General features: G+C 43.4%; 1 protein-coding gene across 1 annotated transcript; it reads right to left on the minus strand.

The window, feature by feature from the left end:
* Window positions 1-596: 596 nt before the first annotated feature.
* On the minus strand, window positions 597-25,951 carry SRD5A2 (steroid 5 alpha-reductase 2). Its single transcript, XM_066547885.1, has 5 exons — window positions 25,668-25,951; window positions 5,442-5,605; window positions 3,562-3,663; window positions 2,425-2,575; window positions 597-1,887 (listed from the first exon to the last, which is right to left on the minus strand). Exons 1-5 carry the CDS (start codon window positions 25,949-25,951, stop codon window positions 1,821-1,823), a joined length of 768 nt encoding a protein of 255 aa, XP_066403982.1. The 3' UTR covers window positions 597-1,820.
* Window positions 25,952-26,878: the final 927 nt, after the last annotated feature.

Below are 26,878 nucleotides of genomic sequence, written 5' to 3' on the forward strand. Positions count from 1 at the left end.
CTGGTCAAAAGGGTGAGGCAGGGCATGGTCCCTGCTCTCCCCTGGCTCAGAAATAGATGGAGGAGACAGCAGCTAGGAACACTGGCACTCATGGACTGTTTGCTCTCTCACCACTTGTGAGGCTTTGGAGGGGAAAATTGCAAGGAGGGATTATCAAGGAAGATATGTTGAGGGAAGGAGCTCTGGGGAGCACGGCTGCTGCTCATACTCAGCATCCACTCCCTGGAGAAGGGGTCAATCTCCAACCTGGTATCCTCATTGCCTCCAGCCTCGCTTTAAATATGGTAACCAAAGGAAAACACCTTTGTGGTGCTAATGTAGAAATTCTCATCCCATGCAACAACAATTTTGCTTGCATCTTATTTTCTCCCTCTCTTACCTTTGCCCACACAGGGCTCTCCTCTGGGCTGTAGAGGGACTGTCCAGTGGGAGCCAACCCCAGCTGGCTGCTCTGCTCTGGTAGTGAAGAAGATTTATAATATGAGCAAAGAAGGGAGGGTTTGTTCAGAAGGAGGAAGCTGCTGTGAGCAGAACTTGGTAAGCAACATCACAGAGATTTGTTTCTGCAAACAGTAAATGATAGGCTAACACAGCTCTGTGTTTCACATAAATTTTATTGTGTTTTGGAGGAAATTGCATACAATCAATCAGGTCACTCCAACAGTAGGTAGTATGTTTCATGTGTGCAGTCTGGTCTTTTTCTTGCCAGCTGCTCAGCATAATTCTTAGCAGGATTTTATGCTCTAAAGGGTAACCAAAACTATCAGCATCCAAGGGGACATCTCTTCCTATTGGGATTAATGACATTTTTTGGAAAATTCCTAACTATCCTGAAATTAGGAAGAGATTTGTCTGATTGTAAAACTTCAATAATATCTCTGCATCATTTCCTAATAAGAGTATCTGAAAATATTCTCTGTAGACAAAATGTACTTCCAGTGTCAGAGAGCATTTTCTTCAACACAGAGCTCTTTATTTGTTGTAATTTTTGTCATACATCACCATTTCAAATCTTTTTATGAACAACAACCAAGTGGAAAAATTTTTATTCTGAAAAAAAGATCTGGATTTGCAAGAGAAAAGAAATGCTAATGGAGCTGCAATTGATATAACAAAGCACATTTAAAAAACAAACCCTGATGGCTGAAGATTAATCATCTGACAGTGAGGGATGCAATGCTTAAGGAAGGAACACAGACATTGTGCTTGTGAGTGCCAGCTTCCATCTCCATGTACCCCACCTCTGTGCCATGGCACACTGCTCCCAGCCTTGTGCCAGCACAAGCTCCCTCCTGTTACATTGTGTTTCTGGGAGTTAAGATGGCTTTTAGATGAAAAATAATGGGCTGAGTAATTTTTTGGGGCAAATGAGACCCCCCTGTCTGGTTTAAAGTGTGGCAACACCCAGGGCACTGCCAGCAGAGCGAGGGCACGAGTGCTGCAGCATGGGGGCAGTTGCAGGAGTGCTATAAATTGGAGTGGCTGAAGACTTTCTCCAAAGCAATGGGCTTACTTTTTACTTTTCTGCAACAATATTTAGCCAATGTTTTTTCTCTGATGTCAATGCAGGTATATATTTGTTTTCCACAGATAGAACTGCACTGAGAAGCAAATATGTTTGTTGGGGAGTCCTTTTGCCCACAACTATCTGCAATTTCCCCTCTAATTAAAACAAGAACTTCCATTCCAAATTACCTTCTTGTCTGTTACAATCCCGGGATATCATTTATACAATTAATTATAGTCAGACCTAGCATTAAAACTAGGAATTGGAAAAAAAATTCCTATAAAAACAAAACAAAGAGTCCATATTTCAGTCATTAAAAAACAAAAGGAATCAAGGCTTTCCTTGATTTTGGATAGTCCGTAAATGTCTTGAGGTAATACCTGAAAGAAAATAAGCAAGACAGTGAACCTGCCTATACGGAGGGGAACTTCACAGTTTCAATACAGATCAGCTGAGGAACCTTAAAACTGCTCCAAGCTGCCTTTCTTTGTTTTCTTAGTGTGTTACTCTGCAAAAAAGCAGCTCCAAAACTATTTACACCCAGTTATTTAATTAACTGATAATATTGTTAAGATTCTAATAGGCCTAAAGTAGAAATTTTAGGAATTCAGAACATATCTGTTCCAAAGGACTGCAGAGGTTGCAAGGGAAACCTTAGGAAAGGCTCACTTTAATGAGGCTCAGTAAAGAGAGGCTTTAGCAAGGTGGAAGCAGTGATGCAGCTCAGGTCACAATAAATGACTGTCAGGCCAGGAGCACCAGCTGCCTGCCTGCCTTACGCAAATAAGCCAATACACCTCCTGTACATGGCTTCAGATTTCAGTTTTATCCCAAATCCTGGCTCTGGTCCTCCCTGGCATTTTGCAAACTGCATTCCAAGGGGAAGTAGCAGCCTATGGCACGGAACAGTTTGATACCTGTGATGGTGATAAGCACGTGGACCAATGCAGCAGAGAGTGAAAAAGGCAAAGGCGAAGGCTGGTAGGGACCAGGTTGCAATGGCAAAACCAAACCATTCCACAATTTCTCCAAAGTAGTTGGCTCCAGAAACGTAGGTGAACAGTCCTCCTGCAGCAACAGACAAAATATTTAATTTTTACAGTCATCTCCTGTACATGGAAGGTTCTTTCACATGAAGTCAGCAGCAGAATATATACCCTTTCTTATTAAGCCCATAGCAGCAACCTAAATGCACTTCCCTGAAGCCAGTGGAACCATGCCAAAGGGGGATCTTGTTTGAAATTCATGTGTAAACACAAGAATCAATGGGGATTCTGACTCAGAGGTTTCCAGCACTTTCACAACCATTTTTCATTTGGAAAATAACTTAAGAAAGGCCATTATTAGATTTAAATTACAAGAATTAGCATTAGTCAATCCTTTTCATGTCCTAAAAATATTTTGCAACTTCACTGCCTGTGGGGAATGCAATATCTGGATCTCAGATATTGCAACATTTACAAGAGGGCGGTAAATATTGGAGGCGAGAAACTCTGGGAGAGACATATCACCATCCATAGGAAGCCAGCAGAAGGAGTCAATACCAAGCCCAAGAAATTCTTGGATTCCTATCCATGTTGCTCTACAGAGCTAGACATTTCCTGGAAAGGCAATTCAGCACCTTGCATCCTTGGTGTTATTATTTTCCCCTGAAGTTTGAATCCACCTTTTGCACAGTAAGAAGTCCACTACTACTTCTTTCTGGGCATGGAGAAGACTATTTCCTTCTTTGCAGCTGCCTTTTGCAAAGTTAAAATCCTCTTCCTGTGTCCACTTCAATCTTCTCAGAATTACCAGCCAATTTCCTAAATCTCTCCTCACAGTCTGTGTTTTCCAGATACTCTTGCTGCTTTCCTTGGACTACCTGCAGCCAGCTCGCACCAGTCCCTGCAGCTTTGGGGGGCACCTGAAGCAAATACCTGTGCAAGAGGTACTGAGAAGCTGTGCAAGACCAGCTTCTCTGCCATTACTGTCACTCTCCTGTGAATTCAGTCAGAAAACATTATTTATTCTGCTGCCCTACTTCCTTCAAGGAAGGGGAGATAAGAATGTACCTTGAGGAATCTTGTACGTGACTTCCCCGGGTTTCCTCAGCTGGCGCAGCAGGAGATCACTGTGAATGTTGATTCCCATTCCCAGCAGAAATAAGAGGAGGCCTAAGAAACCGACAAGAAATGGATTAGAAAGACAGCTCTGTCCAGATATCCCTGCTCAAGCTCATGTGTGAGGTTTATCTTTGCAGCAGACAGATAGGGGTCATAATTTGAGGTGGGTGGATTCTTTTTCAAGTCAAAAGATGCATTGCTGCCAAGAAGGCTACTGAACAGGAGAAGCACAGGTGTCTGGTGACACCAGAGCACTTTGAGCTGAACTTCCAGGTGACCATAGTCCCCATTTATTGAATACTGATGGGGACACAAAGTACCCCATGGCCACCACAGCTCATGACAGCCAGCCACAGCTGTGCACAAAGTAAGCACTGAGCTGTAGAGGAGTACCAATACCCTCCTTTTACTGCTGAGGAATAGGGAGCACAGAGACACAGAGTTATCCAGCACACCACTGGAGCTGGGAAAGGAGCCTACGTCTCAGCACCTCTCAGTCCACTGGCAGTGAGGCTGCCTGGACAGAGCTTTGGGCATGGATGGAAAGTAGGTACTTGCTGAAGGATTCTGACATTATCTGGCCAGAGTGATCCATTGACCAGATTCCATTTAACTGAAAAACCAGAGGCATTTGATTGAGAAAGTCTGCAGATGATATGCCCTTCATTTTGTGACACGTTGGACACTGAGAAAACCACCTCTGACAATGATGGGAAAGCAAGAAAAGAAATAGTGTGTGCAATACAATGTTAAATAAAAGATTTAATGCTGATAAAACCTCAACATTTCCTGTAGCAACAGAAAGTTGGTAAGAGTCTGCAGAGGAAGAATATACTGGGGGGTTTTTGGTTTTTTTCCTTAATATTTCAAGTACTGCTAATGCTGATTTTCTTTTTTCTTTTTTTTTTTTTAACATTAAACATATATATATATATTATTTATCATGAAAATGAAGTTATATGGTGTTTTCTTTGTTGGATATGTGAGGTCTTACTGAACAATGTCCAGAATTTTTAGTATGTGATGCTGTCTGAAAAGACTGGACTTGCATCCATGGTCTGAAACAGGGTATTGCGAGTACCTTGGTTAGTTTGTACTTATTGTATCTGAAACGTTTCCTGAGACATCCATGTTAATCCTCATTTCTATGTTTACATTTAAAACCACTCTCTGTGCAGTACCAAATCTGTAATGCCATCCAACTGCTCTTGTTCATTTATTCTCTGAGGGATTTTGCAGGGTGAAATTCAGTTAGGCTATTAAGTTACAGAATAGAAAGGAATCGTATTAACATACAACCAGACTGTGCGTGATCTCTAATCTTCCCCTGTGCCTTACATGAGAAAAAAGAGCTCTTTGTCCCCAGAGCTTCATTCATGCTGGGGTTTTGCCCTGCTTTTCTCTCTCACTCAGAATAGCTGCATGGAGTGCAAAGCTGCCTGGCAGGGAAGAGAAAGCCACAGCTTGCCCTCGCACACAGCCACTGCTGGGTGCACACTTCTGGCTGAGCAAGGGCACAGCCCCATGCACCTGGGGCCTGAGATTGCATCTCTGTGGCCCACTGCAGCAGGAGGCTCTGGAGTGCTGTCAGTAAAACAAGGCTCATGATTTGAGACTAACACATAGCATGATATACCTTCAAAGGTGGCTGCCTAACAGGAAAAAAAAAGTTACTGCACACTTGTTTTATCTGGGCCAGCAAGCAGGTCTTATGCTGATTTCCATCACAACAGATTTGACTCACATGTTCACTGAAGATTAGGACATAATTCAAAATGCTTACAAATTGCTTGGAGATTAGATCTTGGGAATCCTGCAGCTGTAATTACCTGATGTAAATCGGATGTCGGTGCACCAATCGTTTGGGTATTCAGCGCAGTAAATCAGGTAGTACCCCTGGAGGAAGCCATTATAGATACAGAATAACATGCCAAAGAAAAGCAATTGCAGTGGGAAAGGTCTGCCTCTAGTGAAGAAAGGGTAAATAAATGTCCTAAGGTAGATAAGAAAAAAAAGTCAGCACATTGCTCATGATAACATTGTATTTGCAATTTCTCTGCTGTAGGGAAAAAAACTTGAACAAAGCACAAAGTAGAAAATAGGTCAATAAAGACAAAAAATTTGAAAAGAACTGCAACAATATAAGATCAGCAATTTATTTGGAACATGAAATCCTACAGATACACATCTTTTTCTGGTCCTGCAGGACTGCACCCAAGGCAGGAAGTTAGAAAGCTCATCCAGATTCACTGATGCTTTCAAAATGTCTCTGTACCTTTCTCTACGCTTGTGGGTGAAAATGAGGAATTCGTGCCCACAAACTCCATTTTCATTTCAAGCCTTGATTTAATGCTCCAGTGGGCCAAGGGAAGATTGGTTGCTGTGGAGGGACATGGGGACATGATGTTCAGACATCACTGATGTTTGTGAAGGGCAGCACCAACTGCAATACTGATTCTCCAAACAACCATTACTATGCCACGAGCATCGAACGTCGGGAGGAGCTTTGTTATGGAGAAGACATTCCTGATCCCTGAGGGCTTTAACTCATGGTGGCAGATGGGCTTGAAGGCAGTGTTGAGACCCTCTGGCTCTCTCATCCCCTGCAGTATACAGCCCAAAATGTAATCTCCTGCCCCAGCCTCTCCCACTTCACTCAGAAAGAGACCCCATGCATCTCTAACACACAACAGCTCTGTCCTGCTCTGCTTGGACACTTCAATGTAGGGGCAGAGAACTGTTTTTCCCTGCCTGGGGAGCTGCTTTACCTCCAGTCCTTGCCTCCCCTCCATGCTTTCAAGCTTTTGTTTAAAATAAGAAGAGCTACAGCCATAAGTTTAATATGACAAACACCAAGATTTCCATGCAACTACAGCAACTGGGCTTTCTTAGGCAGCAGCTGTGCTCACAGTAGCATTAACATCTGTGCCAGCAAATAATTGGTGCTTGTATAGTTTTAATTTATATGTATGTTTGCTTCAGGTGGGAGTATCCCCGTTGACACTTTGGGCAATCCATATCATCCCTTGGAGAGTGAAACGAAGTTATATTAATTTTTAGTATGTGTTTTCTTACCTGGCCACTTAAGTTCTGCAAGTGGAAAAATATACACTCTGAATTTCTTTCTTTTGCCCTCTTGGGCTTTGGATGGTGCTCATCATACCAGTATATAAGCATTGCTGATAAGTAATTCACATCCCATGTTGCAAGTGTCAACTAAAGCAAGCTGAGGCATAAAATCTCACAATATTATAAATCTAGATTAAATCATTCCATGTCTGGAAGTGAGTAAGCAGAGTACAAGCAGCAGCATGTTAATTCACTGCTTTCCAAAGCAAGGCAAGACAGATTTCCAGCAATTAAGGCAGCTGTGATGCAGAAGTGCTAAATACTTTTAAAGAAAGAGAAATGGAAGAGGTATGGAAAATGTTCTTCAGATAGTGATATCACATTTGTCATATTTGTTACAGAAAGGGAAGGAATGCTCTTTGGAGTAATGTTACCAATAATTACTGATCTTGCCCTTTAGGAATGTGATGCTGGAATTATGAGTAAGCAAGGCCAGCTTTAGCATTCTGATCTGCTGTTGAAGTCACATTGTCAAGACAAATTTGTCCTGAACAGTTATGGAAAAAAAGTGTGAAAATTTCAAATGCAGGCTTGAAGACAGCAAATTGTATAGAAGAGGGAATGATGCAAACCACACAAAATTATTTAGGAGGTGAATTTATACAGTAGATTCAAGTAGGACTGGCAGTTCTTTGTCCTTTGCCAAAACCAGTCAGGCTTAAGAGTCTCTGAGTTTTTACAGCTGATGCAAACAGAAGGTTCTCAGGTCCCAGACAAACTGATTGTTTCTGTGCTGCTTCCTGGTGCTGCTGTTGCTGCAGAGGTTATAGGCCCTTGAAAGGTGACTTATCCTGCAGTAACAGGAGGCCACAAACCTCTCTGCCATGGAGTGCACACAGGACAGAAAGAATCTGCATGCGAAGTAAAAGTACAATGGCAGGGGAGCCAGGAGGTACCAGCTTTGTTTAGTTGTTGAGGTAGTAAAATCCTGGCATCACTGTAATCCTGCCTCATAGCAGTTTGGACAATCCAAGTCAGAATTTCATCCAAGAATCTTTGTTGTGGAACAAATTCTCCAAGGAAATCTTGGTGGGTCTGTTAAACCAGAGACCACATTCAATTCTCTGTATGAGATTGTACTACATGGCTAGTTGAGGGTGCACAAACTATTCCTGATGAGATTTGAAAAAGCAACAGAGATAAAGCAGGGGCATTTAATAGTTTTAAATATTCCATAGAAGAGTCTGCAGCTCTGCTGGAACTATTTTGCAGTGTGAAAATCAAAGGGGGCCTGAAGACCACCATTTTAGAATAACAGAACAAATCCAGCCTTTTGGTTTTAGTCCAATGACAAATTTGACCTTTTACTTTCGGTGCAGTATTGATGACTAATTCATTACTCCTTTATTATCTTTACCAGCCAAAGGCACTGCATCTGACTAAACCATTGCCAACAGCTTCTTTTTAAATGAATGAATAATGCATTATTCATTTTATTCCCCATCATTTATTTTCCAAAAAAACCCCAGGTTTTGAAGAGAAAATCATTTGACATTGCATCAAATTTCATCTTAGAGGTATTAGCCCAGCTTCTTGAAAACTCTGGAGACTCTTACCTAAACCCAGGGAAAGTATAGGTTTGATCTTCTTTCCACAGAAGGTGGAAATCTTTCACAAATGTTACCATAAGAGTAGATTGTCAGTCCTCCAAGAGCTTGTCAGTCAGAGATGTTTATGCTCCTGCTGTGTCTTCTCCTCTCCAGGCCCTAGTTGCAGTGTTTCAGACAGTAACAGCTCATTTATACATCTGGAAGCTCAAGGTGTTTCACACCTGGGGCAGCTGGGCCAAGGATGCCCAGAATGGAGGACACCTGGTTCCCTCCACAGCCTCCTGCTGTGTCTGCCTATCCATGCCTCTGCCACCAGGCCTTCTTCTGGGTCTAACCAGGATGAACAAAGGGCTAGGAAGCAGAAGGATTACAAGATGGGCAGGGTTGATGTGGTGCTTTTCTCCTTGAAAACAGGTGCTGGCCATAACCCAGCTTTGTCCTACTCATGCTGGGGCACGGTCTGAATGCCCTGGCCCATCCCCTGTGACCCTGGCCAGCTTCCAGGAGAGACTTATGGACTTCTCCTGACCAGGAATGCTCTGAGTCCTTGCAGGGACATTTTGGTTCTCCTTGGACTGTGGGGGGCTGGGCCTGCCCTGACTGCCTGGTGAGGATGAACCAAGGTGGGAAACAGTGCCTGAGAACCACTGCCCATGGCCTGGACTCCATGTACTCTGGCTCCTTGCTTGTCCCACCCAGAGGTACAAAAGGTGGAGAGAGCTGGTGGCTCAGGTCAGGGCGGGCAGCCAGGCCCTCCCATCAGGGTGATGCCCCCAGGGAGCTCCCAGCTCATGTGTGCACTAAGCTGACCCTGGAAAACACAGACAGGTGGGGTTGTGCAGTTGCTGCAGGGCTCATGCAGTAGGTGAGATAATGATGGGCCCTGCTCCATCGAGGGCCCGTATTGCAGCCCCTTTTCTCACTCCCTGAAAACTCCTTGCTGAGCTCTGCAGTTCTCACCACTCTACTGGTACCTTCTCAAAGACCTCTCTAAGTAGAGGACAGCTCTCTAGAGTCTACTGCATCTCCTTCCTTATGGGACTGTTTTCATTTTCTTATTTGTACAAATACCCGTACCTCAGGTGATAAGAAAAACCTTGTGATTTGTGTTACACTAACTACAGACCACTCAGACATGAAAGGATTGGCCTGCTATCAAACCATGGATTTACTTTCAATCTTTCTTGGGCACAGATTGACAAGATTGGTGTCCAGACCTGGGGAGATTACACAGACCAGTTCTCTTTGCACCAACAATTAACACCATAGGTTGTCACTGGAATCACATTACTAGAGAGCTGCTGGCACCCTTGGCATACCTGACTGCTTGGACAAAGGCTCAAGTTGCTCACAAACAGGATGGACTTCTGTTTGGGGTGGCTGTGGTGCCTTACACAAAGCTTCTAATTATTCTGGAGAGTTATGGATGCCAAATTAGATGTCCCAAAGACATCTGCTGCTGATTAGTCTGCACATACTTTCTGAGCCCCATTCTGTTGTTTATTTGTAGGTTAAATGCACTCTGAGGTAATTTTAAACTTTTACTGGTTTTGAGTTGTGTTACAATAATTCTCATTGGATATTTATAGGAGAAAACTGTCAAGTCCACACCAGGACACAATCTGGCACCTAATTTTCCTGTGGCCAATTAAAAATTTTCAGTTATCCCAGACTGGGTTAAAACAAATGTGATGGGTAAATTTTCAGTTCCAAGCAGCAGGCTAATTTGCTATCAGTTTAAAGGGAAAGTAAAAGAAAATACTCAAAAATACTTCCAAAAGTGAAATTAGGCATTTTAACCCTCCTTCATCATGCTATCTACAGGTAACTGTAATCACTTCCTGGACTGTGGTCCAGTTTGTAAGCTCATCTTAACAGAGCTTAAGTAATTGAATAGAGTCAGTGAGGGGAGCAAGAGAACAATCTTTTTTGTTTTAATCATGCAGATTTATCTATCTAGTGATGACAAAAACAAAGTTGGAATGAACTCTCTTTTCAAAGCCAGCAATATTTTTCCACATGCAAAATACCCTACTTCCATGTTCCTCCAAAGGACTTTGGACAAATTTTGATGCCTATAATTTAAGGAATAAGAAAGATAGATATATGACTTAAAGTCTTTTGATTCAGCTGTATCAAACAATACTAAACCTGTCATTTCTCAACCTGGTTAATTTCTGAGGAGTATATCTAAAAAAATTTAATCAATCTACTATCCTTGGGATGTTTGTGGTTCCTTTCCAAGATGAATTGAACCTGAAGCCTGTTATTGTAGGGACAGTCTTTCTTTGTGGTCTCTTAGTGTCAGGTCCAGGGCTGATGAAGACTTCTGGCAGGAGCAGACTCATCTTTCTTGGGCAAGAGATAGAGGCACACGTCTGATCAAGGGATAGGAGAAGGACTGAGGAAGCCCTGAGACACATGGCCTCATCACTGGGTTTCAAGGAGTTCTTGAGAAGCAAGGCAGTGGGAAAGAGAAAGTCTGGGCAGCACTGATTTAATGCAAAGACATCAGAAACACAGTAGGATTCAGTAGAAAAATGAGAAGAGACTTGTAAGTGACTGCTATACTGGCCCATGGGGACTGCTGAACTTATAGTGAAGATTAATAAGAATAAACTTATTTCAGATAAGAAATAACACACAATACTAGAAAGTAATTTATTTGGGAGAGCTGAATAGCTGTGACCAACAGTTGTCCTGATACTGAAGGGAAGTTAGTTTGAATGCAATGAGATTTCTATTAAATGTAATATAGAAAAAACTCTGAAGAGCTGGGTAGGACTGGGAGAGGGAGGATAATCAGAAATTACAGAAAAGGCAGATTATTTTACAAAGAAAACACAAAGATTTGGAATTAATAGTAATTCTTATATTTCAGGGGATAAATTATATTCCAGTGAAGAGAGGCAGAAGGTAGCAGCTGCTGAGGACAACTGACCACCATTTACTGCATTTTGTTTTGAATGATCTGGCTCTGGCTTCTGCCAAGACAGAGTGCTGACTGTGAAGGGCCTCTGCTCTAATCCAGCGTGATACCTTCAGGGTTTCATAATGTCTCATGACTCATCTAACATTTTATACAAACTGAGCATCTCAAAGATGATAAACTCCTTAGAATAGATTAGCAGTTGCTTAACACCAGCATTTATGAGTAAAGCTCCAGAGTGGTACTTGCTGTGCCAGGAAGGCTGACACCATGGATGACAGCACTTGCAGAACAGTCAAAGGAATCAGCAACTGCACTTGACTTGTGGCCACAGAGCTAAAAACAGACTTCAGGTTGAAACCTTGGTGACAGGTCAGAAAAACATAGTTTCTTACAACTGCCTTTGAATGAAGGGGAGTTATAGGAAAAAAAAAATTCAAAAGCATGTGTATCTCATGGGAAAGGCTAAAAAATGGTGCTTCTGTATCACTATCAATCATTGAAGGAAAAAAAAAAAAACATGATGCATTTAACCTTGGATAAATGTAAGGAATCTGAGCTATGTAGTACTCAGTTCCAACATTATAAATGCCTGAAGTAGTCATTGTGACCAGCTTGAACTAGTCGGTAATGCCTCATTGATTGATATAAATTGCTAGCATGCTGTGCATTTAGCAAAGTAAGAAGGATAAATCCAGTTTATAGATAAAGCTTAGTCCTCTTCACATTGCATACAGATATTATTAGATGTGCTCTATTTAATAAAATATAAGTGGTTGGAAAACAAATTAGGAAAAAGGAAAAGAATAAGACCTTAAAAAGGGTATTTGGTTTTAATTAGAAAATAATTGTGTAGGCATGACTCCAAGGCAAAATTTTTTCCTCTTTTAAATTCACTGCAACAGTGGCCAGGTTTCAAAAGTGTTTTGCAATTTTTGTTTATAAATTACTTCATTACTCCTCTTGGTATTCTTCCATTATTTCTGAAAATGTCACTAGAAAATCTGGTATCTCCCAGTGACTACCAGCATCCAGACAGAACCAACAAAGGAGAATCCTTCTGGTAAAAAGGCATTCAAAAATGAAAAGCATCATACTGGTTTTGCAGATACAGGGTCAAAACACTGTATTTTAATTATTATGCATTTTCTAAAGGCACACTAAGAACAGAACTGCTGGGTTTGGTGCACTGTCAAGCTGCCTCACTCAGCAAGTCACAATTCATCAGCAAATTACACTCAGTATACATTTATATTGGCATATTTGTTTCTTCCATGTTTCTATTTTGGTATAAACCAAATAGGCTCGAAATATTCTTAATTTAAATATTATTTTATTTTCATTTGCTATAACCCAGTCGCTTTTTCTTTTTTGTTTGTATTGTGGAAAGGAGATTAGAATGAGAGCTGAACTAAACAAAGAGAAGAATTGATTTACTGCCCTTAAGCAAAGGCAACTGAAACAAGAGCCAGATGAACCAGATATTTATATCTTTCTCACCATCCCTTGTCTAATTTGGCATATTCATCAGAAAGATAGAGATTTTTTTTAAAAAGTACTTTTCTCTTTCATAGACAAAGAAGGCGAAGCGGAGCTAACAGAGCAAAGGAAATATGTCCCCTGTACAGATCCCTGCTGAAATCAGTACCATCCCCTACAAAATCACAGTTTGCCCTCAGACATTACACAGCCAAGTCAGGGGAGTGCAGAATGTGCATCCTGATCAGCCTCTTGTCTGAGCAGCAATACCTGTCACAGCCTCTTTGACTCAGAGTCCTGTGGGTCTGTAACAGCAGGGGACAGGACTCATTTCCATATGCAACACTATTTTCGTGAGGTAGGTTTGTTGAGCGAAGGAATTGACATAAATTGGATATAGTATAAGAGAAGGATGTAGGAGCAGATGATGTCCTGTGTCTCGACCTTAGATTTTTTACACTGTCTCACATGTCAACTGTATAAGTAACTCGGAGTTTCCTGGTTTAGAGGATGTTAAGTGGCTGAAAAACTGATTGAAAAATTATATCAAGGAATAGTTCACAATTGTTTACTATCAAACTAAAAAGATCTTTTGAGGGAGGTTCTGCAAAAAACTCTTCTGCTACTACTCAGGAGTTTTTTCATTAATATCATGCTTCTGGGGAAAAAATATTCGCAATGTTTGTGGCTGATGCAGCTTTGAGAGATGCTGAGCACACCAAGAATGAAAACCAGAGTTTAGAATAGTCTTGAAAAACTTGTTTGATAGTTTTAAAACAGTTGATTTAATTCAATAAAGACAATGGCAAAATACTACACTTAATTAAGACCAACTGTAAAAGACAGGCTGAAAAAAGGGCTGAATAGGAGAGGGAATGGTGGTAGGTGGCAAACTGAGAATGAGCCAATGGGTCAGGCTTTTGTGAAAAAGGCAAATGTTAAAGTGTGTTGTTGGAGACACCTGAGGTAATCTTTCCCCTTTGCATGGAGCTAGTAGGAGCTTAAATGATGCTCTGTCCAGCTCTCTATAAAAGACAAAGTGGAAGCAACCCAAAGAAAAACAGCTGTGGTCTAGGAAGTGTGATGTGAGGAAAGACTGAAGGACTCAAGGCTCTTTAAAATAACTAAGAGAAAACCAGTGGAAGACATCATAACAAACTGCAACTGTATAAAAAGCTCCTGCAAAGAAGAAAGGAGTCAAGCATTCTCCTTGTCTACTGGGAACACAGTAAGAAGCAACAGGCCTGAACAGGTGTATAGAAAATGCAGCTTAGATATTAGGGAAAGACAGTGAGGCATTGGAACATACTAGGAATCTCAATAAGCAGCAATTGTTAAGGACAGACTAGACAAATGTCCATCAGGAAAGAGAAGAAAATTTGAGGACTGTATGTGGCCAGGAACTGCCTGGGAATGGGAACATGGTGCTATTTTAGTCAGAGAGAGGCTCTGATGGACTCAGCACCAGGCCAGCTATCGCAGTGGAAACCCTAATTAAACTTGGTCCAGATTTGTACTTTCATGGGGATTAGAGGAAAGGACGACTTGTTTGGGGATTAAAGTTCAAGTTGACTAGATGGAGTGTGCTGATGACAAATGTGCAGATCTCACAGTGCTTCATGATTACCTCTACTATTTGATAGTATCTAAAGGGCAACAGCACTTAAAGGTTATGAGAATATTTGTTGTTTTATCTAAGCAATAGTGTGTCAAAGCCTTGGCCAGCCAAAAGTATCTCCCTCTTTTCTTCTTCAGAAATAATCACTTGATATTTATGAAAACAGATCACTTTGTTCCTATTGCTAAACTCTGGGAGTCTGCCAAAAGTGTGAAAGACATGCCAGAGTAACTTAATCAGACACTATGCTGTGCACTTCAAAAAGTTCCCTGCTCCACTGGAGCAGAGTTTTAAGAGTTCACAGAGGTTGAGATCATGAGCAGAACAGGAGGATGCGTCTACATAAAAACTGGCACAAAATCCAGGGATGCATAGATCTGTGCTCTTACAACTGCACTTACCAGATCAAGTGCCATTATTTTCCATAAATTGCCCCTGTGGGCCTGTGAAATGACCAAAGGAAGACAAACAATTGGTAATCTATCCTTATTCAACATTAAATCTTGGTCAGATTATATTCAGCCAGCATATTGAACCTCTGTGATCTCATGGCACTCAAGGCAGTACATACACATAGAGAGGAACAAAATTTGAAGTGGCCAGGTCAGATCCTGAGTTTGTGCTTACATTAAAATAATCATAGGACTTAGAAGCCTTTTTTTTCCCCTAAGGAAAAGCTACCATGGGCTGATTCTGAGTCACAATTGTCTCTGTTTCCTCGCAAAATATGTCAAAAGATTTCCTGACACTGAGAGCTGCTGGGTGAATCACTCAGCACAGTGTCAGCATTGTCTCTTGATACCTGGGCATTGCCCTCTCACATCATGACCTTTTCCTTCCCATTTCTTCTCACTCCTGCCCCACTACTGCCCTAGCTGTTGTTAACAACTCTCCTACTTGTTCCTCCTGTGCTCTTGCAGCTGACATTTCTGTCTCTTCCCACCTTGTAGCCCCATAAACCTCACAGTGGTTTTTATTTCCCTGCATTCAAGACATGTTGTATTTTTCCTAATCCATGTTGCCAGAACTCCAGCTAGGAGACTACTTCTTCTCTGTTGATTATCCTAGCAGCCAGAAAAGCCTTGCTCTGTCCCTACAGTGCCAGCCTAGAGCATACTTGGCTGGGTTGCAGGCTCACATTATAGCCTCAGCTGAACCAGAGGAACAGACTCTAAAAATGTTAGCTGACGACCTTTCTGTTTGAGCAGATACAAACGCACTTCTCAGACAGCTCCGCCAAGTTTAAATTGCTTTCCCTAGGAAGAGTCAGAGACATGTCTCACTTTAGTAACCTTAATCTGAGCCAAGTTTTAAAGTGTGACTGCTTTAATGATTTTTTTTTTAAGGTTCTAAAGAGAAGCAAGCAGGGAAAAAAAACCCTCAACACCATAATGTAAGTACTTTTCTTCCATTCTGTTATTTCTCAACATTTCTTCCTCTCCTGTTCTCAAGAGCAGCAGAAGTTTAATAGAGTTCCATACATTGTCCCAGATGTGTGACTGGAGTCACTGGAAGGTTTGCTTAGGACCACGCTGTCTGGAAGTATTTGCACGTGCATCTCCGGCAGGAGACCATGCTAATGTGACTATACTTCTTTGGGTAGCCAAGCTAACTTACTCAGAGCTCTCTGTAGCCTTCCTGCCCAGCCTGAATGATGGCATGACTACCTAGATCAAGGAGCCTTGGTTTTGTAGGAAAGTCACCCAGCCCATCTTTACCAGTAGGTCAAAAAGCTGCAGGTCATCACCTGCCTCAGGACCTGCTTCAGCAAAGTCTTGCCTGGGAACTGATTTGTTCCTTAGCATCTCCCCTAAGCAAACCCTCTTTCTCTAGCAGACAACACATCTCTTTGAAGCCAACCTTGATAAGGTGACATTTTCCAGAGCCGTTTCTGGGAGGCAGTCTCCCAGCATGGCAGGTATTGGATTAAGTTGGTGAACTCTAGCCCTGTTGTAAGGAAAATGGTATCTTAAACCTGGCTGAAGCTGACTGTGGGTGTTGCTGCTCCATGTTTATAAAAGGTAGTAAGGAAGGAGGAGGTCAAACCCAGCTTCCTTCAAACAGGACCTTTTTTCATTGCTGTTGAAGGTCACATTTGGGTACACCTTCCTAGGAATGGTGAAACTTTCTGCCCATCCTTTGGTATTAATGCAGTAGTAACTGGTACTTCAAAAGTTCACAGCTAGGTAGAATTTAGCTGGTTCTTAGAACAAATTTGGACCTGTAGAAAAATTTACTGCTTTTTTTTCTTATGAATTGCCTTTTCTTATTTCCCTACATGGAACATTTTAACTAATATTTTAATTGGGGGTTTTTTTGTTGGGTTTTATAACAAAATAATCCCGTTGCTATTGTTGTAACAAAGAGATGTTGCAAACATAATTAGAATGTCAGCTGAGTGCTCAGCAAAGAGTAATGCAACTCTTACATTTAAATGGGTGTAGATGTACATGAATTTAATTATTTGACCAAATTCAGTAAAGATCACCCTACTGATCAATTCACCTGCCACATTTAAACCAATTTCTGGACAGAGAAGAACACATTGAGGTATATAAATTAAGAATTGTATCTTAATTCAAGTTTGAAAGTATTTCTTTATCATAACCCTTCTTGACCAAAATTAATTTTAAGAATATAACTTACACCAAGGGAAATATGCAATGTCTGGGATGGACACTGATTTATAATCATACTACTAGGAGGTTATTTCACAATTTTATTGTTTTTAACGGAGCTCCATAAAACTGGCAAACTACCTAATTATACAGGCTCTTGAGTACACAAAGGGGCTATTAAAGTGTGTCCTTTTGTCAAACAATATTTTTTGGCTTAGTATGAAAGTTCTATTTCCTCCTTAATGGCTGCCTCTACTATGATAAGAAATCAAAAAAAATCAGATTTTTGGATCTTGAAGGAGCAAGATCTATCACAAATTTCCCACTGGGCATATGGAGCGGACGTTAACACTTTTCTCTTGGTTTTTATTTCCTGCTTAAAAGGGTAGCCCAAATAAGGGAATACTACAGACATCATCATGATTAAAACAAATAATTTTCTCCTTTGGTAAAAACATTTACAGAAACTCCTGTATATAATTTTTTTTCTTTTTCTGTCTCTGTCTTAGTATAACCCTTTATAACTCTGCTTTTCTGATATGAACACCAGGAATGTGGTGATGCAAATCCAGATCTTTCCCAGATCCTTGCCAGTCTTACCAAAGCCCAGTGAGGTTTGGAGCTCAGAATGTTATCAATCATGCTAAAAGATTTAAGCTCACAGGATAGCAAGTGCTTTCAGTTCCTGGGTGGGCTTCAGCCTCACACAGAGGAGATCAGAGCAACCTTCTTGTGCCTTGGTGATGTCCTGGTGGCTGGGACTCAGGTGTCTGCCCTGGAACTGCAGTTTGGACAGTTCAGTGCAGAGCAGCTGGACTGACACCCACCAAGTCATTTTGTAATTAACAGCAGCAGTGAGGTCCCAGAGCAGGCATGAATACTCCTTTAGTGCATTTAAAGCTGCCTGGTAATAACAAAACAGCACAAGTGAATTAGCATCAGATATAAAGATACTCCTGAGAGGCATGATGTCTTGAAAGGAAGTGAGAAAAGATAAAAGTCTTAAGTTATCTCTGCAGAAAATCTTCCAGATAGAGATAAAAGGAAAAATCACATGGGTAAAATTCGGCCTGGTCAAAACTGAGAGGTTTCTGTAATATTAGCCCACTTCCCATTGGGAAAGGACTGTATAGATAGGATTATTTGTGCTAACTGTTAGGAAGGCAATCAGATAGTATTCTATTTTGAGAGCAGAATTAGGAAGCATTTCATAATGCTAGACAAGACTGCAAGGAAGCAAGCTCCACACTACCACTGGGTACATGAGCATTTTACAATTCTGAGGCAAAGCATATGAAGAGATGCTTGTCTTGGCTAGTAGTACATTATTCTGAGGAACCTGGATAAAAATAGCAATGAATCTACTATTTTCACAGAAGAGAAGAAATTACATCTTAGCATTACTGTAATGCACTGGGATGCCTGGGGAGCAAGGAATACATAGAAGAGGCACAGCAAATGGCCAGCCTCTGTTCGGGATATTGCTGACAGATCTAGAATTACTGCCAAGGCCAAATGGCAGGAGAAAGGATGCAAATGTGCTACTGTGTAGCTGGTGAAGGCCAAAAGGAATCTGGTCAGGATCTATTCCAAATCAAGGTGAAGGAAAAGAGAACAGGATTTGTTACTTGTCAAAAACCTGCAGATTTTGTATAGGGAGATTAATTATAGAGGTTATAAGAGGCCAACAAGAGAAATGTCTTTAGTTATTGACACTTAATAATGGTAACTTTCTAAGGTCAAAGGATAAAATAACTATTTCTGTGGGGGGAAAAATTAATCTCTGGATTGGATCTATTGGACTTGATGGTTATTTTCTGGTCTGGTTATATTCACTACTAGCAAGGAGAGTACCACTTAAATATATAAATATCCTTCAAGCTAAATCTAATTTCTGTTTATGCACTTTGTGTTTCAGAAAACGTAACTAAAACTCTGTATGAACTAATACCAAATACCTCTAAAAATTATAAGCAAGTTAATTTATAAAAAATTTACTCATTTGGAGCCTCTGTCCTTCAGGATTTCTCTGGAGTCTTGAGCTGCTTTTCTTACTGATCACAAGTAGGTATTCCTACTTTAAGAAAAGGACCAGTCCAGGTAAACACAGCACCTGACCAGCCAGGCAGCACAGGCAAGCACTGCATTCTGCAGAGCAGGGGAGAGCAAGAGCCTTTTCCTTTCTCCCCCCAGAGAGGGAGAAACTGGCCAAAAGAAGTGTTTCATTCCAGAGAGAGGGAAACTGGCCAAAAGAAGTGTTAAAAACTTATGTGAGGATGCAGTTTTCAAACGCTCCTCGTTTCTCATTCTCTTGCCACAAATTTCTGCATTCCCCGATCTCTTTAGAAATATGTCGATTTTTAGAAAACCAGCTACAGGTGCACCATATGGGTCACCTCCAATCAGAGGAGTCTGGGGATCCTGCTGCACCTCAAAGAGCAGCCTTACTTAATGTCTCTCAGATTCCCTCCAGTGCACTTCAGAAATGAGAACAGCAGTTTGGTTTGTTCATGTATTAACAGAATAAAATAGAAAATAGATATTTGATTGAAAACAAAGTTGCAAGAGAGGAAAATAAATAAGTAAATGTAATAAGTGGTCTTTGAAACTGAAATGCCTCTTTAAGTTGCTTGTGCCCCAGCTATTAAGGGCAGCACAGAAGGGGCAAATGCAGCACCCTGTCTTTTACACTTCTGTCTTCAGGATTATCTTCACAAGTCAGTGGGACAAGGCCTTCCCTGCTAATATTGTGCATGGTGGCATCACCTCTGCTCCCTCATCACTCTGTCTTCCTCACTGGTAAGAGAAATGCAGCATGAAGATTTATATGGGATTGGATTGCAAAGGTTTCTTCTCATTGCCACATGTTATGTTTCCCACCTTTGGTTTTTGAAGCTGGACTGCAAAATGGAAAGGCAGCAAATGGGTTTCTCCTCACCACCTGAGGGCTTCTGCTGCTTTCCCAGCACAGCCCCTCCAGCAGGAAAGGCTGTACTACAAACTACATTTCAAAGTAAAATACTTTGTAAGTCATTTATCACAAGAAGTGTTCCTGTATGTACATCTTACACCACCCATCATTTTCAGCTCACAACCAGCTTTCCACAGAGATTGCAGATGCAGATGGCAGACTTGGCAGTAATTTCTTTTCTCACTTTCTTCTTCCTTTTCTCTACCTTCCTACCCCATCACTTTTGGAGGCCCCTGCAACCACAGAACATACCCTGTGACAGTGAAGGTGCTATGAGCTTACTGAAAACAGACGTGGAAACTCAGATTTTGATTTTTTTCGGATTCCAAATAATTCCAATTTTAAGAATGTTATCTTTAGCACCAGAGAGCATTTGAATTTGATGAAATTCACACCATGCTGTGCTGATAAAGTGCTTGTTGAGACACAAAGAGCTGGCTAGCTAAGGAGAGCGGCCAAAGAGGCCGGGGCTGGGATTCCTCCCTTCCTTCTCCTCCCCTCAGCAGCAGCAGCAGCAGCAGCAGCAGGCTGCCTTCATCCCTTCCTGAAAGGCACAAAGAGAGAGGCTGCTGCCTAGCGGTGGCAGACAAAGGCAGAAAGCTGTTCTGTTGTTCTGCTGTCCTGGTTCACCACGGGCCACTGGACAAGGCAGGATGGAGGGGAAGTCTCCTGGCTCCATCCCCTCCCTCTGGAATCCTCGCAGACAGAAAATCTCTGCTCTGGGCAGCACCAGGAGAGGGCTGGCTCTCTGACAAGCAGTCACCACCCAGGTGACCATCTCCTTTCTCTGCCAGCAGTGGGCTGGATGGGGCACAGCACCTGCCAGAACTGGCTCACGGCACTCCTGCAGGACGTCCTCTAAATGAGAACCATCAATGTCCTTGTCAATGAGCACCATCAGCGCTAACCCAGTTTCCAGAACAGTATTAGGGTGGTCCTTTCAACCCTCCAGCATACTCCTCAAGAGCCTGATAATAAATACAAAATCACCACTGATTAAGCTGGCCCATGGCACAAATTCTAGACAAGCAGTGAATATGAATGTAGGCAGGACAGCATTTCTAAGCAGTGAGCCCATATAAAAAAGTTATTTAAAAATTAAGGAAATACAGTGATATAAATGAAAACCACTCCTAAGGAGTGATAGATTGTAACCTTGGTTACAATCCAGGTCACACCAGCTCTAGTGTGTTCTAAGTAGCCTGGAAACATAGGATGTAGCTCTATGACTCCAAACAGAAAAGTGCTCTCCTAATGTGTAAACATCGGAGTAGGATGGCGGAACAGGAAAGTAATGTTCTCTCTAGGCATGCTACTACAACTCTGGCACTGTATAATTTATCACACACTGATGTCTTCGTTTTATAGAAATAGAAAAAAAAGGAGAGGGATAAAAAGCCACAGAAATTATCTGATGATTGAGAGGGGGAAAAAAATTCTTGCATTGAGGATCTGCTGTGGTTCAATGATATTATAAATCTAGTTTACAATACCTCAGTTCAAATTAAAAAAAAATATTGTAGCTATTTGACAACATGTCCAAAAGCAGGACCAGCTAATTATGGTGGCTTAAGGCTGTTCCTAATTTTATGAAAAGGTAATTTTATCCTGACCAACTTCATGTCAGATGAAGTATCATGTGTCTGCATTACTCTAACTCTGTGTCAGATCAGGTAATGCCTATTCCCCTATATCTGGCATACATCCACCACAAACCCATCAATTCAGCATAAATATGACATCATGTGTGGTAATTAATGCACCAGAAATATGATCATGTGCTCCTATATTATCTGCATCAAACTGATGCTGACAGAGGGCTTGACAACTCTGTAACAAGCAAATTAAAACATGATCCAGTACCATGTAAGTGATATCATGGTAAGAGAATACTGAAGGACACTAGGGAGTGCTTTAAATTAGTACAGGGTGGATAGAAGGAGCAAGGCCCACTGGGACAAAAATCAAGACCATTCAAATTTAAGCAAAACATTTTAAACATATTTAAGTAAGGGTAAAAGAATTTAGAAGATAACACTACCAAAGAAAACACTGGATTAAAAAAAATTAAAACACATTAAAAAATTATGGATTTTTCATTTTCAGGGGTCTTCAGGTCAAGACTTGAAGTTACTCTGAAATATGTGCTTCAATCTAAAAGGAGCTACTGGGGCAACACAGCTGGCTAGAACATAAAGAAAGGTAGAATTGCTAAGCACAGCAGTCTTTTGGAAGTCTGTGTTTCTCCATTATGGACTGTAATGTCTATCTGAGCATACCTCTGATGAAAACTTCCCTTCCTCATGTATGTTTGCTATAGTAGATGAGACAAGATTAGGAATTATAAAAGCTCCCCTGTGGAGAGAAAAAAGTCACTATATTTATGCAACAATACACAAAGAAAATGTGTCATACAAACACAGAGGAATGCTTCAGTACAGATACCAGATGATCAGTAGTAAAAGTAGGAGTGGATTAACAAAATACCTTTATGATTAAGAGTGGAACACCTTTATTCATTTCAAAATTTTAAAGTCAAAAAATGAAGTAGGCTACACCCATTAGGTAAATGCAATTTTATTATTGATTGATATAACACTTAGTATCCTTGCAGTCAAGTTTAATCACGAAAGTATTTAAAACCGTTGTTAGATTCTTCCAAGTAAAGATTATAAAATGAAAACAAAACAAAACAAAACAAAATGCAAAAAGTCAAACTAGGTCCTGACTGTTATGTAAAATTACTGGACCTCTTTTCAAACACTGTATGGCAATGGAACTTTCTAATGCAGTGTCACCAGTACCCCTTGGTAATATGATTTGTTCAGCATCATTTTATAGGCAAACAACCATAATATGCAAGTGCACATCATATGTAAGTGCCCTTCTTTCCACCCCTTTTTCAGCTCTGCAATAAGACAGCTTGCCCACCAGCACTATCACCAGGATGTGGTGGCTCTCAGCGTGGAACAGGGAAGCCTAAATTCCGTGAGGTACTGCCTAGAAAATCCAGGAGCTGCAGGCGGGTTTAGACTGGAGCTGATTCTGGATGGCAAAACCTGTGGATGCCCAGTGGTCAGGGATGTCTCCTCCATTGTTGCCATCTTCCTCCAAGGACTGAGTAAGTCCCATTCTTTTAGTTCAAGGCTTAATCCAGATTACAGTTATTGTGCCACTTACTGATTGTTAAGAATTTGACCCAACCTTCAGAAGATCCGAGGACTAAAAAAGTCCAGGTAGCTAAAAGGTCTGGAAAAGAAGAAAGCTACAGAAATTCTGTTTAACTGTAAGATATGCTACAGGCTAAAAAATTGTCTGTAACAAGAAATTATCCTACCTGCAAGAAACTGTAGATAAAAATTATCTGTGCTGATTGTTAAAACTTTCATGTTATCAAGAAAGCTCTAATCATAAACACAGCCATGTGGCCATAGGTCATTCTACCAAGGATCCCTCAAAGAACCTGCCTGTCCTATAGTATTGTCAGGCAAAACCCAGAAAAACTTTTATTTTGTGATTTTGCTGCTCTTTTGCACAACAGCAGAGTATTAATATTTAATACAACATTTCAAATATTAATTGATTCAGCAGAATGTCAGAATGGCATGTGTGAGAAGGGGCTGCAGCCTGTGAGATTGATATTAGAGTAATATGCTGTATTAGCAAGAAAAGTTTTACACAGACTTGGTTGAAGTGAGGTAGTGAAGAAGGATATTCCAGTGAGAGATGAGAAGATCCCCAAATTGTCTGGGAAAGAAAGCATATGAAAACACAGAGCTTTTGCCTCAGTCCAGCAGTAAATTTGGGAAAGAAGCCACAGAACCAATAGATGTGTGCACACTGATAGGGTAACATTTCCTTCAGTTGTCTAGTGGTGTTCATTGATAGTTGTGTTTCTCAAACAATCAGAAATTCTTGATAACAGAATGCATTTAACTAAATTCTCTATAACTACATCTAATCAATACATCTAGCTTTCTGGAAGCCAAATATGTTATGGGTGTGTCCTCGAGCTGACTCCTGCAGTAAAGACAATGTGAGTGATAACAAATACATGCCTAAAATAGTGTTAGCAACGTGAACCATTCTCTGTTTGGAATATCTCCAGAACAGCCTTGAGTTTCTATCATTAAACTATCTGTAGAGATACTGCAACTGGATTTTCAATATATTGATTTTGGTTGAGGAGCAAATAATTATTTCTGATCAAATATTACAAGAATGTTTTCTATTTCTAAGAAGCAAACTAAAAAAAACCCAGATATAGGAATGGTGGTGGAAACTGTCAAATCAAGTCAAGGTTTTGCCTCAGAAGTTACATTGCTCCTTATTACATAGTGGCATAACATTTGTATGTGCACTTGCTACTTGTGAATAAAAGCCATTTTTTTCCATAAACAAAATTCAGCTTTCTCATGAAAGAACTCCACAGAAAATGGAAGTGGAGAAGATGGATTCTGGTGATACTCTGCAGAACTGGGTAACAATTGTAGAGCTATGTCTCTTCAAAGTTATCACCAGCACTGGATAAAAACCCTACTATTTATTTAAACTCCTGATTAGCAAATACAGAATTAATTAGAGCTGCAGCATTCGTTGACTCTGACAAGACCGGGTTTCTAAAAAGAAAAGGTATGAAAAGAAAAAAAAGCCCCAACACAAATTGGTACTTCGGTAGTGGAGCAGGAATGACGAATTGAGCATAATGAACCAACTTTGGTGCCGTGGCACCGCACGCCCGCAGCGCCTGTGCTCTCCCGGTGCTCCATGGGCAGAGCCCTGCGCTCCCGGTGCTCCATGGGCAGAGCCGTGCGCTCCCGGTGCTCCATGGGCAGAGCCCTGCGCTCCCGGTGCTCGGACAGAGCCGTGCTCTCCCGGTGCTCCATGGGCAGAGCCGTGCGCTCCCGGTGCTCCATGGGCAGAGCCGTGCGCTCCCGGTGCTCCATGGGCAGAGCCCTGCGCTCCCGGTGCTCGGACAGAGCCGTGCTCTCCCGGTGCTCCATGGGCAGAGCCGTGCTCTCCCGGTGCTCGGGCAGAGCCCTGCGCTCCCGGTGCTCCATGGGCAGAGCCGTGCGCTCCCGGTGCTCCATGGGCAGAGCCGTGCTCTCCCGGTGCTCGGGCAGAGCCGTGCGCTCCCGGTGCTCCATGGGCAGAGCCGTGCGCTCCCGGTGCTCCATGGGCAGAGCCGTGCGCTCCCGGTGCTCGGACAGAGCCGTGCGCCCCCGATGCTCCGTGGCTTTGCTCTCGGCCACCTTCGCGCGTATTCCCACGGCTGCCTTCGGCGGCCGCCGGTGCTCCCGGCGCCGCACACGCGGCGCTTCTACTGCCCGCAACAGGCGCTTCCTATGCACCTTTACATAATATCTGGATGAGTTTTACACAAACCTTTCCTTGAACTTAGCGAAACCTTCTCTTTTTTTTCTTTTTTTCTTTTTTTTCCTTTCTTTCTTTTTTCTTTTCTTTCTTTCCTTTTTTTTCCCTCCCCCTAAGAGAACAATTCAAAGCATCCATCGTCTCCCCTGTTCAAGCACCCGAGCACCACTGGGTGCTCCTCCCCCCGGGCAGAGTTGCCCACCCGGCCGGTCCCTACTCTCGGAGCGGAGTCCGGGGCGCGGATGGCCAGCCGGACTCGGGCGGGAGCGATGCTGCAGCCAGGACCTGCCCCGGCCGCGCCGCCGGCCCGGCTCCGGCTGCTCCCGCAGCTTCCCTTGGTTTGCTGTCCCGAGGCGCGGCGGCCGGGAGCCGTGCCCGGCGGCGGTACCTGTAGAAGTAGTGCCAGCAGAAGAGGCAGCAGAGGAGGCGGCAGCCGAGCGGCTCGAGGCGGGGCGGGCTGCGCAGCGCCAGCAGCAGCGCGGGCACCAGGAAGGAGGGCAGCTCCTGCAGGAACCAGGCGCAGCGCGCCGGCAGCCGGCCCCGCGGCCGGCACAGCCGCTCCTCGTGCTTCCCGTAGCGGGACGGCACCCGCAGGTGCAGCGAGAGCTGCAGCAGCGCCAGGGCGCCCAGCAGCGAGCTCAGCGCCAGCACCAGCCCGGGGAAGCACTGCATGCTCGGGGGCGGGCGGGGGCGAGCAGCCCTCGGCCAGCGCCAGCCCCGGCCTTATTAGAGCCGCGGCCGTCACCCCGCCCCGCCGCGCTGCCTCCCAGCGCCCGGGCTCGTCACAGGGCGCAGCCCCCCGGGCCGGAGCGGGCGAGGCGCCCCGACCCGCCAGGAGGGGAGCTGACCCTCTCCATCCCTCCCCCCACACACCTAGAGGGGAGCTGACCCTCTCCATCCCTCCTCCCACACACCTAGAGGGGAGCTGACCCTCTCCATCCCTCCCCCCACACACCTAGAGGAGAGCTGACCCTCTCCATCCCTCCTCCCACACACCTAGAGGGGAGCTGACCCTCTCCATCCCTCCTCCCACACACCTAGAGGGGAGCTGACCCTCTCCATCCCTCCCCCCACACACCTAGAGGAGAGCTGACCCTCTCCATCCCTCTCTCCTGCCCCCCGCCCGGAGGAGAGCTGACCCTCTCCATCCCTCCTCCCCCCACCTAGAGCGGAGCTGTTGCCCTCCATCCTTTCCTCCTTCCCGTCCCGTCCAAAAGGGAGCTGTCCCCCTGCCTCCCTCCCGTCCCATCTAGAGAGGAGCTGTCCCCCTCCATCCCTCTCTCCTGTCCCGCCCGGAGAGGAGCTGTCCCCCTCCATCCCGGCCATCCGTCCCTCCCGGAGGGTAGCAGTCCCCCGTCCCTTCATCTGTCTCCCGCCCCTTCCCTCCCGTCCCCCGCACTGCCGGGATCCGTGCCCGCCCCTCCCGCCGCCGGTCCGCTCCATGCCCGGAGTGAGGGCGGCGAGCGAAGGGAGGGAGGGAGGGAGGCAGGGCCGGGGGCGGCACGGCCGGCACCGAGCGGGGGCGAGGCCCGGAGGTGAGCGGGGGTGACTCCCGCAGGAGGCGACCGCTGCAATCGCTGCCGGCGAGGTGGGAGCGAG

The sequence above is a fragment of the Molothrus aeneus genome, chromosome 3 (genome assembly GCF_037042795.1).
Source record: "Molothrus aeneus isolate 106 chromosome 3, BPBGC_Maene_1.0, whole genome shotgun sequence".
Lineage (NCBI taxonomy): Eukaryota > Metazoa > Chordata > Aves > Passeriformes > Icteridae > Molothrus > Molothrus aeneus.